The sequence below is a fragment of the Macrotis lagotis genome, chromosome 7 (assembly GCF_037893015.1).
Source record: "Macrotis lagotis isolate mMagLag1 chromosome 7, bilby.v1.9.chrom.fasta, whole genome shotgun sequence".
NCBI lineage: Eukaryota > Metazoa > Chordata > Mammalia > Peramelemorphia > Peramelidae > Macrotis > Macrotis lagotis.
In genome coordinates this window covers 199,435,378-199,449,498 of record NC_133664.1, presented here as the reverse complement: position 1 = coordinate 199,449,498, position 14,121 = coordinate 199,435,378, and the positions used below count along the sequence as shown (strand labels likewise).

At 35.1% G+C, this 14,121-nt stretch overlaps 1 protein-coding gene across 5 annotated transcripts in view; it reads right to left on the bottom strand.

Moving 5' to 3' along the window:
• The window catches only part of NTF3 (neurotrophin 3), a 136,256-nt gene that overhangs the window by 78,738 nt on the left and 43,397 nt on the right, over positions 1–14,121 (bottom strand). The window contains exon 2 of one of the 5 annotated variants that reach the window (XM_074194425.1): positions 2,102–2,145. The exons of 3 other annotated variants lie outside the window; for them this stretch is intronic. Coding sequence is in view for 1 of the 2 variants with exons in the window: in XM_074194421.1 (XP_074050522.1) it covers positions 2,102–2,167 (66 nt within the window). In the remaining variant the exon portion in view is untranslated. Of the gene's footprint in view, positions 1–2,101; positions 9,032–14,121 lie in introns of those variants that run through there. One more of the 5 variants, XM_074194421.1, reaches the window with a different exon arrangement.

Here is a 14,121-nt window from a genome sequence, read left to right as displayed (position 1 = left end):
TTGGAACTTACTCTTTGGGGACTGTTTCATTTTTGTAACTATTTCATATTTGGTCATTTTTGTTCACAGTAGGTTCTTAATGCTTGTTGAGTTGTATTGCATTCCATCCTTAGTTTATCTTTTTTCCCTTCACAAACTCTACATGCTAGCCATACTGGACTAGTCTTTCTCTGAATTTAACATACAAATTCATACTTCAGAGTATTTATACCAGCTGTTCTCTGTATCTAGAAATGCCACCCCTCCACTCTTTCAGAAACCTTCCACATTTTAATTCCATTGTTTTAATCATCTTAAGTCATCTGGACATTCTGTCTCACTCAGGTCTGACTAAAGGTGAGAACCAGGAAAAACTGACTCACATCCTAAATTCTCTTTAAAGTGGTTAAACTATTATCAGACTAGTGTTGAGTCTCCTGGATGGCAAAAAGGTCATGAACAGAGCAGCAACCCCAGGAAAGACACATTGAGAAAATCAGAAGTTTAAAAAAATCTTATAGTTCACACATACTGAAGCAATAATAACTTCAGAATAGCTTCCTTATGTGATTAATACATAAGAATACTTCTCCCTTAAATTACCACCCCCTTCATATCCCACTTACTCAAATGAACTCCAATAGCCTGGAAAGCAAATTTATATGGGCCTTCTGTCTACTTGCAAAGGAATTTCCTGGCTTACTTTAATAATAATATTGTCCTTCAAAAAGTAGAGGAATCAATAAGGGGAACCGCTATTCTGGATCTAATTCTCATCATCAATAAAGGGGAACTAGATTCTGAAGTAAAAGTTATGGAAAATAAGAGGCAGCTAGGTGGTACAGTGGATAAAGCACTGACCCTGGAGTCAGGAGGACCTGAGTTCAAATCCAGATTTAGACACTTAATAATTGCCTAGTTTTGTGACCTTGGGCAAGTCACTTAACCCCATTGCCTTAAATAAAATAAAAATATGTTTAAAAAGTTATGGAAACTTTCAGAGAAAAGAAGAGAAAATCCAGGGATAGACATATTTACTTAATATAAATTTTAGAAAAGCAAGTTTCAAATGGTTCAGAGAAAGGGTTACATGGAAAAACACTTTATAAGGGAAGTCATTCTAAAGAGAATAGGAATTCCAAGAAAGAAATTCTAGTTGAAACCAAGTTGAAAAATTCTGTTATGTAAGACTAGGGAATTTTCTAAAGAAAAAGATATGAATCAACAATTTAGAGTAACATATGGAGATGATGGAAGAGTGGATAACGAATGGGATGAATACTGAAGGTTTGTTACAAGAGGTCCTGTAAGAATAGTAGTAATAAGGTCCCTAAAGTTCAGAAAGAGCTGAGATTATGAAAAAAATATTTTTTTAAAGAGGTTACAAGTTAAATGGGAAGGTCTGGAGTAGAAAGCCTTTAAGATCATGTTATTAAATATAGAAGGAATTTTAGGTCCATTTTTTTCTTTTTACAGGAGGAAACTGAAGTTAATTGAGGTTAATTGACTTGCCCTTAGTCACATAACTAAAAAGTAACTGAGGTAAGAGAGGGGCAGGATCTTAATGCAGCTTTATTCTAGCTAGCATTCTATTCCCTGTACTATTTCAATGCCCACTTCCATCTCTTAGGATCTTGGAAGGAAACTTATGAGACAATTGGCCCAAAAAGAAGCTGACAAGGATAGAGTGACTTACTGAGGGTCACAGAGGTAGTAAGTTGCAGATCAAGGATTTGAACACAGGTTCATTCTATTCTACCACCTTTGGGATCTCTCTGATCTGAATTTCCCCATCTGTGGGATGAGTGTTTGAATTAGATGATCTCTATTGTCTCTTCAAGTTTTAAATAGAAATTATGGAATGAATTACAAGTATTAAATGGTTTTTGTAATATTAATGAATCTAAAATGAGTGCATGACCTCCCACCAAATTGTCAAATCTTATTACTTCTATCTCCACAATATTACTTGATTTCTTTACTTTACTTACTCTGTTCCTAACCTAAGTTCAAGTCCTCATCAACTCTCTCCTGGTCTATTTTAAGAATTTCTTACACTGGTCTCCCTATCTCATTTTCTCTTCTTTTTATTCCAAGTGCAAAATCAATATTCTTAAAATACCTTATCATTCCCTTGCTCAATAAACTTCAGTGGCTCCTTATTACCTGTAGGATAAAAGGCAAACATTATTTAAAGTCATTTTCAATCTGGTTCCAACCTAACATTATAAATTATTATAATGTACATATATATATATATATATATATATATAACTTGCCTCCATCTATTTTATGATCTATCTAAGCATTCTACTCTGACTTTTCTCTACATATAACATTCCATCTCCCATCTCTGTGGTTTTATGCAGATTATATTCTCAGAACCCAGTATATAGCAGGCACATTGATTACATATGGGGCTAGTAAGATGGCTCAGGAGATATACTGCTGAACCTGAAATTGAGAAGTCCTAATGCAGACACAATGTATTTGCCTCAGTTCCCTCACCTGCAAAATAATAACAGGACCTACCAACCTCCCAGAGTTGTTGATGGGAGTATCAAATTATTTATTATTATTTTTATTACTACTATATCTCTTCCAATGTGTTAAAAGAAGGAAACCAAAAATAATCTTAATCTCTCTCTCTCTCTCTCTCTCTCTCTCTCTCTCTCTCTCTCTTTCTCTCTCCCACATACACCTTTCTCTCCTTTCCTCCTTTTCCCTCAATGCCAATGATTGGGGTTCTTCCCTAAGATTTGACATTGAATGAGATGATATGCTTTTACAGGGTTGGTTGCTGATTATTGCACTTCTAGTTAGCAGACCTACATTCAAGGTCAACCTCTAACACTATGACTATTGCTAAGTCACATAGAGTTTTTGAGTTTGAGTTATAAGTACAGCCATCTCTTTCCCATCTACTTCTGAGGACTAATTGGAGAAGTGTGCTATATAATATTATATTTTATTTTAATAATAGTTTAGTACTATAAAGGCCAGCTGTTATTCAATTTCAGAAGAAAATGAATAAGCATGAACACTACCATGAAAATTGACTGAGTCACAGAAGAAATTCAATTTCATCATCACACAAGTTTCTAACTTTGAAATCACTCCTTGGGTTCAATCTTCTTCCCCTCACCTACTTCATATCCAACCAGCTGGCAAAAAATTTTTAATTCTACCTCCACAGCACTTTTAAATTCATCTTCTTCACTCACATAGTGACTACAGGGCTCTCATTGCCTTGTCTGGACAATGACAACAGACTCCTAACTGCTCTGTTGGCTTCCTATGTCTCCTCTCCGTAATTCATCCTCCATTCAAAATTCATTATCTTTTAAATCATAGTTCTGATACTATACTTTTCCTGCTCATGAAACTCTAATGGTTTTCTACTGTCTTTAAGTTAAAATGCAAAAATTGGGGGGAAGTATTCATAGACAATTTCTCAGATAGGATGTGATTGGGCTGGAATATTGCTGTGGTATGGGAAATGATGAGCTGGGTGGTTTAAAAAACAAGAAAAGACTTGGACTTATGGGGGAAAATGACAGAAAAACAGATGACAAATGGATATAAGAATAGTATGATCTTACATATACATGTATGTGTACATATGTGCATTTATGTATATATTTATAGATATCTATATAAATGTGTGTATACATATACAAAGATATATACATACACACACATATGTCCATGCTTAATTGTAGCTTCTTTATTGGAAAGAGGAAGGGAGAGGAAGTAAAGTAAGGGGGAAAAAAAGTAAAAAGTGCACAGCAGAGGGGCAGATAGAACACCAGTTCTAGAATCAGGAGGTCAGAAGGTGATGTGTATTAGCTGTGTGACTTTGAGCAAGTCACTTCATTCCAGTGTCTTGCAAAAAAAAAGTAAACAGCAGAGAACAAAAAAAATCTACAAGTAAGCAATATTGGGCAACTGTGAAAACAATATATAGTGGTTTTCTTGAAATGGATATTTATCATTTCATACTGTGCTGTGTACATGGCAATTTTTGCTTATTTTGTATTTAAGTTTAAAATAAATTTTAAAAATTTACAAAAAAATTATGAAATACAAACCCCTCTGCTTAGGGATTTTGCCAGATCCCTAAGATCTGGATCCAGTATTTTGGGGATTATTGCATATTATTCCCCTTCATTCACTCTCTATTCTAATCAAACTAGGGAAGCTAGGTGGTACAGAGGATAGAGCTCCAGGTCTGGTGTTAGGAAGACTCATCTTTCTGAGTTCAAATCTGGCCTCAGACACTTAGTGACTCATTAATAAAATGAGCTGGAGAAGGAAATGGCAAGTACCTTTGTTATGAAAATCTCAAAATCAATCACAATCAGACAAGACTGAAAATAACTGAACAACCAATCAAACTGGCCCACTTTTGGTGGCTGAAATAAGCACTCCATCACCTACCACCATACTTTGCATTGACTTTCTCCCCTACTTTCAACACACTTCCTCTCTCCACCTCTGCCTCTTATAAACATTAGTTTCTTAATTGTTATCTCTTAAAGGAAACCTTTTCTAATCCTCCAATTGTTGATGCTTCTATCTTTGCAAATTATTTTGTATTTACTGGATGCAAAACTGGTTCATTGAGGACAGGTACTATTTATTTTTCCTTTTGCCTTTGTATCCTCATGATATGACAAATGTTTGCTAAACTGTTTTGAAAGAAGCAGGCAAAGCTCAGACCTTTTAATACTTTAGAACTTACCATCCACTGTGGATAAGGGTACTACCTTTGTAACGGTAAGGAAATTCATTCTCAGAAAGATGAAGTATCTTGATGATTTAAGTGACAAAGTCAAGACATGAAGCTAAGTATCTGATTCTAAGCTCCCTATTTATCACATACTAGAAATGTCTGGGGAAACTGAGGCCAGCACAGCATACTTCAGAAGTAGATGTTTCATGTCTTTTCTGAAGACAGAAAGGAAGAAAGTCAAGAAGATATATTCAACTTCTATGAAGTCCTTAGGTATAGGATCTAGAGGTTTCAGAAAGAGGATTCCTCTGGGACAAATTCCCACAAGAATCTGGGATAAATGCAAATGTGGTATCCTAAAATCAAGAATTCTCAGATGGGACAGCTAGATGGTGCAGTAGATAGAGCACCGGCCCTGGAGTCAGGAGGACCTGAGCTCAAATCCAGCCTCAGACACTTAACCAAAAAAAAAAAAGAAAAAGAAAGAGTTCTCAGAGTTGGAAGGGACCTCAGAGATGCATAGTTATCCCACTTTTTCTTGAAGATCTCAACTCCCAAATTTATAAAGTTTTTCTTTACATTAAGTCTACATTAGACTGAAACTTTGAACTGGTGCTCCTACCTCTGCTCTCTAGTGCCAAGCAAAACAAGTCTAATCCCCTTTCCATACAATACACTTTCAAATACTGTATTTGAACAGAGTTATTATACACCTAAGTCTCAGCTTCTCCAAATCACCCCCCCCATTCCTTTTGTTCATTCTCATATCAAATGAGCTCAAGGCCCTTAGTTGTCCTAGCTATCCTTTACTGAATGCACTAGAGTTACAGAACTGGGAAAAAACTCCAAATAACTTCTCTCAATATGTCTTGATGACTTGATTCAGTCTCTCAGAAAGTTGCCAAAAATATTGAAAGGTTAAGTGACTTACTTGCTCAGAGTCACACAACAATGTGTTGGTGTTGGTCTTTCTGCTTTAGAGGTCACTTCAAATTACCTCTTCGCTATCAAAGAAAATTCACCTTTCCTCTTTGAGTCTCATTTTCATATCTGCAAAATTAAGTGACTAGATGATGGTTTCTAGCTCAAAAACGTATGATCTTATGACTCTATTTTTGAACTAGAAGAAGAAAGGGGAAGAAAAACCCTAAGAATAAAAATGCATTTAAATGCCAACAGTATGCCAAACATTAAGGGTATAAATGCAAAAAATGCAACAGTCTGCTCTCAAAAAAAATCAGCTTTCAAGCTCAACAGAAAGTTCATTTTAAACAAAGGCAGTGGCAACAAGAACCCAATCTCAATATCCCCTTCTCTCCTCTGATACTGTTACCCCTCCTATGTAGGCCCTTATCACCTCACACCATACAATAATCTGTTGTTAGGTTTACCCTTTTCAAGTCTCTCCCCTTTTTAATCCATTCTCCTTCAGCCACTGAAGTAATTTTCCTAAAATTCAGGTAGGACTACTCAATAAGCTCCAATGGCTTTCTATTGCCTTCAGGAGCAAATACAAAAATACTCTCTTTGACATTCAAAATCCTTCATAATCTCATCCTCCTATCTTTCCAGTCTTTTTAAACTTTATTCCCCAACATATATTCTTCTAACATAAGTCTACCTATCTTCTAACTGGTCTTTTAAAAGTTCCATGAAAAGACCCTCCATCTCTCAGCTCTGGACATTGTCTATGGCTATCCTCCCTTCTCTATTTTTAAAACTGACCTCTCTGGCATCCTTTAAACACCAAGTGAAATCTCACCATGTATAGGAAGTTTTCCTGAACCCCTCTTAATTCAGAATTTTCCCTCTTTGGATCATTTCCAGTTTATTCTGATATGTTTGCTTTATATAAAATTTGTTGGACTGTTGTCTCTCCTCATTAGATTGTAAACTCTTTAAGGGCAGGTAATATCTTTTGATTCCTTTTGTATCCCCAGAATTTAGCAGTGTCTTAGCATAGCAGATGTTTAATAAATATTTATTGATTAATTAATGAAAAATAGAATTTAAATAGAAATTTCAAAAGGACAACTCATATTACCAAGCCTTCTTTGTCACCATGAAACTTGCCTACCTCCACATAGCCAGAACTAGTATTGTGTTCTTCATGCATTCTTTAGTCTAGCTAAATCATCTGCCTTACTGTTCTTGATCTGTGACACCATTGCTTTCTAGGTCTTTGCATTCAATGTCCTCCTTGCCTGGAATGTGCCCTCTTCATTTCTGCCACATTTCCTAGTTTCCTTTAAAGCTCAATTTAGGGGAAGCTTGTTGGCATGGTGGATGGAGCACTGGCCCTGGAATCAGAAAGACCTGAGTTCAAATTTCACCTCAGCCACTTGGCACTTACTAGCTGTGTGACCTTGGGCAAGTCACTTAATCCTATTGTCCCTTCCCAAAAGAAAAGTTCAATTCAAGTTCCACCTTCTCTATGATATCTTTTCTGATCTCTCTAGTTGTAAATGCCTCCCCCTACCCAAAATTAGCTGTATAGAATGTTTATGTACTTGTATATTTACATCTTGTATCTCTTAGTAAATATAGACTCCTTGAGTACACATAGTGTTTTTCTTGTCTTTGTAACCCTAGTCTAATGACTGCCTGGCATATAGTAAGTGATTTAGAGATAGTTGTTGATTGTCACTTTCTACCACTCCAGTGGACTCAGTGCCCTGACCTGACCAATATAATAGAAATGATGATTTTACCCAAAATAATTTATATATTCAACACCATCCCAATTAAATTACCAAAAAATTATTTTACTGAATTAGAAAAAAGTAATAACAAAATTCATTTGTTAGAACAAGAAGTCAAGAATATCAAAGGAAATAATGAAGAAATATAAAAGGAATAGGTTCCAGATCTTAAATTATATTATAAAGTAGCAATTATCAAAACCATCGAGTATTTAAGAAATTGGAAGGTAGATCAATGGAATAGAGTAGATATACATTTGATGGCAGCAAATAAAATAATCTCATATTTGAAATGTAAAGACATAAGGTGAATAAGAATTCACTATTTTGTAAACATTGTTAGGAAAACTAAAAAGCAGTATGGCAGAAACTGGGCATATACCAATAATTTTACACCATTTACTCCTCAAAGCTTTTTTCTTGAATCACACCTACTCTTTGGCTATACTGCTACTGCTGCCTCCACTTCTGTCTTTATCATCTTTAACATCCTTTACATAGCTGTAAAATGTATATACATTCAAAATAACCAGAAGATGAAGTGTCAAAGGGATTACTAAAGCCTTGATTGGGTGATGAAGGCAAGTTGTAATATCAACTTCAATGCCAGAGTTTTCCAATAGGTAGTATCAGGATTGCCTGTGGTGGTTTATATACAATTCTAAACAGAGGCATATGCAAAAAGATTTGATAATGCCTCTTGCAGTCCAAATAGATTATACTTTCTGGGGAAAATCTTCTGGTGTCATGGATTTCCAACTGAAGATTTTGAGGTAGGGTTTCCTAACAATGATGATCAACAAATTAAGATTCAAACTCAACAGATGTCCAAAATGTCATGGTACCTCCGATATCAATGGTTAGGAGAAATCAAGCATCACAGACTATTGATATTCAAAGTATAGCTTATTATCTTCCTGTTTACTCTTTCTTTCTCTTTTTTTTCTGAGGAGCTAATCAAGAAAACTAAAATTCAAATCCAGCTTCAGATACTAATAGATGTGTTACTCAGGCAACTCACTTAACCTCACCCTCGGTTTCCTCAACTGTTAAATGAGAATAATAGTATTTACTTCCCAGAATTATTGTGAAGATGAAATGAAGTAATAAAGTTCATAATAGATATTTAATCTATTATGCTTTGTTCTTTTCCTTTTTCTGTACTGGTCCATAATCAACTCAATACATAAACATTTATTAAGCAACTACTATGTGCTAGACACTGTGTTAAACTCTGGAAATACAAAAACAGGCAAAAGACAACCCCTGTCCTCAAAGAGTTTACAATTTAATGGGAGGGAGACAACAATCAAATCCATATAAAGCAAGCTATACCAAGATAAAGATAAAATAAGTGAGAGAAAGAACTGGTATTAAGAGAGGTTAAGGTAGATCCCTTGTACAAGGTGAGATTTTAGATGTGTTTAAAGGAAGTCAGGGAAATCAATATTCAGAGTGGTGGAAGGAGACCATCCCAGGCATGATGGACAGCCAGAGAAAATATCCAGAACTGAGAAATGAGAGTTTTGTTCATGGAAGAGTGTTAGAAGTACATATTGGAGAATGAGATGAAAGGAAACTGAAAAGGTTAGAGAGGGCTAGAGTATAAAGGATATGAATGCCTAAAAGAACATTTTATATATATATATATATATATATATATATATATATTATATACATATATGTATATATTACATTATATTATATACATATTACCTTATATTATTTACATATTACATTATATTTTGTATATATTTTATATATATATATATATATATATATATATATATATATATATATATATAATATATATATATAATATAATGTCCTGGAGATCATTAGAGTTTATTGGTTAGTAAGACCAATAGGAAAATCACTTTACTGGCTGAAGGCAAATGGATTGGTGAGAGGAGAGGCTTGAGGCAGGCCAACCCACAAGCAGGCTAATGCAGAGGAGAAAAGGGGACATGAAGTGATGCAAAGATGAAATCAACAGGCCTTGGTAACAGCTTAGATATGGAGGGGTAAGAGACAGTGAAGAATCCAGATGACTCCTCAGTTGCAAATCTGAGAGACTGGAAAGATGGTGTTGACTTCAAAATTTAAAGAAAAGTAGGGAGGGTTTTGTAGGAAAGACAATGTGCTTTGAGTTTTAAATGTCTAGGAGACATCCAGTTTGAGATGAATGAAAAGCAGTTGGACACATGAAATTAAATGACAAAAAAGATAATGAGACAGGAAAGGTAAACTTGAGAATTATCTTCATAGTGATGGTTATTAAATCTATGAGAGCTGATGAGGTCACCAAGCTAAGTAGTATAGAAGGAAAAGAAAAGAGGGCATAAGACAGACTTGAAGGACATCTATTGTTAGAGAGTGTGATCTGGAAAAAAATTCAGAGATAGAGAATTTAGAGTGTCTAGCAAGAGATTAGACAAGCACTGAAATTCATTTCAGTTTTCCAAAGACACTCTTGTTTTCTTAGATTGTGGGTTCTATCTTCATTCCACATTTGATCTCTTTCCTTAAATCAAATGAATATTGGCTATTATTTGGCATTATAAGGAGACTTAAGGATCAAAGATTCAGAGGTAGAAATTTAGGACATCATTTTACAGATAAACTGAAGCCCAGAAAATGGGAATGACTTGCCCCAAAGGTAATAGATTTAGTAAGCAGCAAAATTGGAATTCAAATAAATCTGACTCCCAAATCTAGTGCTCTTTTCATGAAATCATCTTGATGATGATGGCTATGCAAAAAAAAGGATCTATTGGGAGGGGATTGGGAACAGATGGAAAACTTAAATTTGCTCTTCTTTAAAAATGGGTTTTAAAAAATATAGCTTCTCATTAATCTTATAATTCCAGGGCCACTTGTAAGATAAGTTCATATATATATTCATCCATGAAAATGTTGCTTGTAGAATGTAAGCTTCTTGAGGGGTGAGTGGTTTTTCATTTTATTTTTGTATCTCCAAAGTTGGTCTTGCATATAGTAGATGTTTAATGAATTCCTTTTTTTTTAAATGAGAGATTAGAGTGAGACTTTGAGACTTGAGACTCAGAATAAAAGGAATCATGGTGAGGTGGCAGAGAAGTAACAGAAGTATCTCACATTTCCCTATCACTTTAAGATGTAAAAAAACAATTTCCTTGCCACAACACTGTAAGAAGGTAAGACAAAAAAAAAAACAAACCCAAAGTTCTTGGTTTACAGATCAAGAAACTTAATCAAGGATCAGATAATAACAGTCAAAAAATAGTCAAAGAATTAGGAAATTTTAGAAGCCCAAACTAGATCCTAAATAATCTGACTTCAAATTCAAGACTTCACCCATTCTACCATACTATGGAGTTATTGGCACCATTTTAAGATGTTATCAGAGAAAGGATCAGAGTCTGGACCCAGGGCTTTCCTTCTTGGCACTGCCTGCTAACTCACTCATGGGACACATCTGAGTAGCTTGGCATGTACTTCCATATCCAAAAGAGATAGAAGACAGATGTCGTGCATTCTACAAGGCATGGAAATCATGAAAAGGAGTAGCATGCTCACATGTGGAAAAAGACAGGGGTACAGAAAAGAAGTAAGAAGCAGAGTTTAAAGAATTATACCAGATGAGAGGACTCATGACAACATGGAACTAGACAAACCTGCTCAGAATATGTTCTTGCTAAAGCATTAGGAAATCTGCTTCTGGAAACATTGGATAGCAGTAAGAATGGGAGTGGGGTGCAAAGAGCTCCTTACATATTAAACTATTACTTCTGATCAGTTTCAAAGGCCTTTCCCATATAATCTAATTCACTTTTTCCTTCATCTTCCTAAACTCTCTTGTCTCTTTCATTTATTTTTGTACACTATCCTTCCTGATCCTCTCTTGAACCCTGTTCAAGGTCTCAGAGCTAAGTAGCAAACACACAAGAGATCGAACTGGGCCAGAGAGGATCCTTGCCTTCTTGGTCTATTCCTCCTCAATGGTACATGAATAGATAAACACTGTTTTATCCCACCTCTTTCAATCATGATAAAGTTTACTAAGTGCCTGCCTGGTAAAACAGATTAGGAGAATATAAAACCTATATAAAACCCCGTGGAGTTTTATAGACACTGAAATTGTAACTCCTCTAGAAATGGGTATAAAATACATTGCCTCTTACTAGCCATATAATACCAGGAATACTAGAAAGATAAATTCATACTGTATTTATTCACATAAATGATGTATTTAAGACAAGAGTGATTCTATGGTAGCAGTGATACTGCTGCTGGGTAAACATCTGTGACAGATGTCTGTGGCCTGTGGTCAGCTGGAAGAAAGATCCTGAACAAGTAAGAAGCTTGAAAGGGCATAAGACCATGCAAATGGAAAGAAGAAAACCCTCTAACTACTCAAAACATCTGTTGGAGAGAACAAATATAGCTAAACAAGGATCAAAGCGATTTCTACATTACAGAGAGAACAGTTTTACAATATAGCACATAGATAAATCCAACTAGAATAGCTGCCAGGCAGGATCTAGGATTTTCCTAACTGGAAAATATAAACTGATAAAGGAAAGCAGACCAAGGGAGGGGTTGGGGGGAATGGAGAGGGCTATGTAGGGAAAATATACAAATGTTAAAGGATTTGGAAACTGGAGGAAAGACCAGACTCTCTAGAATTCTGGGAATCCCTGGAGAATAGGAAAGAGTAGGAGGGTGGGAAAATACTAAGGAGGTGAGGTAGGGGAGAGAATTGGGGAGAGGGATTAAAAAATAGGGTAAAGTTTTGATAGTGACACCATATTACCAACTGTAGAGGCAGCACTTTTAATTTTGCTGCCTATAGATGGAACCAAACATGAATTGAACCTATTTGCAAAATTTTATACTTCAACCTTTAAAGAGGGAGAAGAAAGTAACCATTAATCAAATACGGAACTATAACTAGAAAAGGTAGTTTAGGAAAAAAATAATAAAATTTAAGTATGCTTTCAAAAAGAATGTTACATTGCTCTTTCCATTACATCCAGTAATTGTAATTTTAAATTGTCTTTTTTCTTTTTTAGGGCGGGGGTATTGTAAGACCTTTGTGCACTTTCCAAAACCCCCATAACAACCAGACATTGACAAAAGGTTGGCCATGACCCAGTCTTATTGGTAGTGATCAATTATCAGTCTCTCTGGTTTGGCACTAATTATATTAACATATCAAGAATAGTAAGTTTTGAAACTTGGACAGAATCTTCAGAAATTAGTTCATTACTGTTTTGGTTATTAAGTGGGAATGTAAAATCTAATACCCCTTAGGCAAACAGTGATTATTCCCTTTCTACTTTGTCAACATAAAAAAACAACACATCAACAGTGATGTGCTATAGGTCTCTTTCCTTGGCCAAATGCTAATTAAGAGATATATGAGGGGTGGCTAGGTGGTGCAGTGGATAGAGCACTGGCCCTGGAATCAGGAGTAGCTGAGTTCAAATCCAGTCTGAGACACTCAATAATTACCTGGCCGTGTGGCCTTGGGCAAGCCATTTAACCCCATTGCCTTGCAAAAACTTAAAAAAAAAAAGAAATATGAGATCAATAATCTAGATGAAGATGTGGATGCCTATTCAATATAAAGATAACACAAAGCAGAGAGAAATATCTAACAGTATAGGATGATGGAATCAGGTTTCAAAAATTTATCTCAGTAGGCTGGAACAATGGTGCTAAAACAAGATAAACTTTAATAATGACAAACATAAAATCTCCCAATTAGGATCCCAATTATTTTTTTTTAAACCTACTCCCACATGATGGGAAAGATGTGTCTAGAAAGCAGTTCATATGAAGAAGACCTCAGGGGTTTGCTGACTCCAAATTCCATATGGATCAACATCAAAATATGATTGCCATCAAAGTCAACATGACCTTCATCTATATTAAAAGAATTCTATAGTTTTCAAAAGAGATAAGCAGTAAGTCCTTTTGTTCTTTGCCTTAATCACAGGGCATCTAAACCAATGTGTTCTTTTGGTCTTCATATTTTAGGAAAAATATTGACAACTGTAAACAAATCTAGAGGATCATGAAGGAGATTGAAAATCATGTTAATGAGTATTTGTTGAAGGAACAACAGATATTAAATTTGGTTAAGAACGTCAAGATCATTGTCTCCAAACTGAAAGGTAGCATTATTGAAGCTATTAGTTTTTGTTTCCCCAGAGGGAAGCAATGGAGGCAGATTTTGACTAACTAGAAGGAAGTCATTTATAACAGAGTTTTACTATCGTAGTACAGAATATTACACAAAATACCAAGTTCCTCATTATTAGAGTTTAAGCAGAAATTGAATCACGATTTATCAAGGTGTTATTTCAAGAATTTCCATATTGAATGGAAAGTTGAACTAGATGGTCTTTTGGGTTTCCTTTTAACTCTGAGATGCTATTCATCTCAAATTCAACTGTTTCAAGTTCTAAGATTCAATATATATATATATATATGTATGTATGTATATATACACACATATATATCCCTCTTATTATCCCTTCCTATTCTTTACAAGCTTCTAACAGCACCTATAACTATTTCATTATTTCCACACAGGAAGCATTTATTTGTATTTATGAGAGGGAATGTGCTTTAATGAAGAATATCAAGATTTGAGATTAGAGCTCACCTCTGACACAAGCTGAGTGACAATGGACAAGTAATTTAATTTTAGTTTTC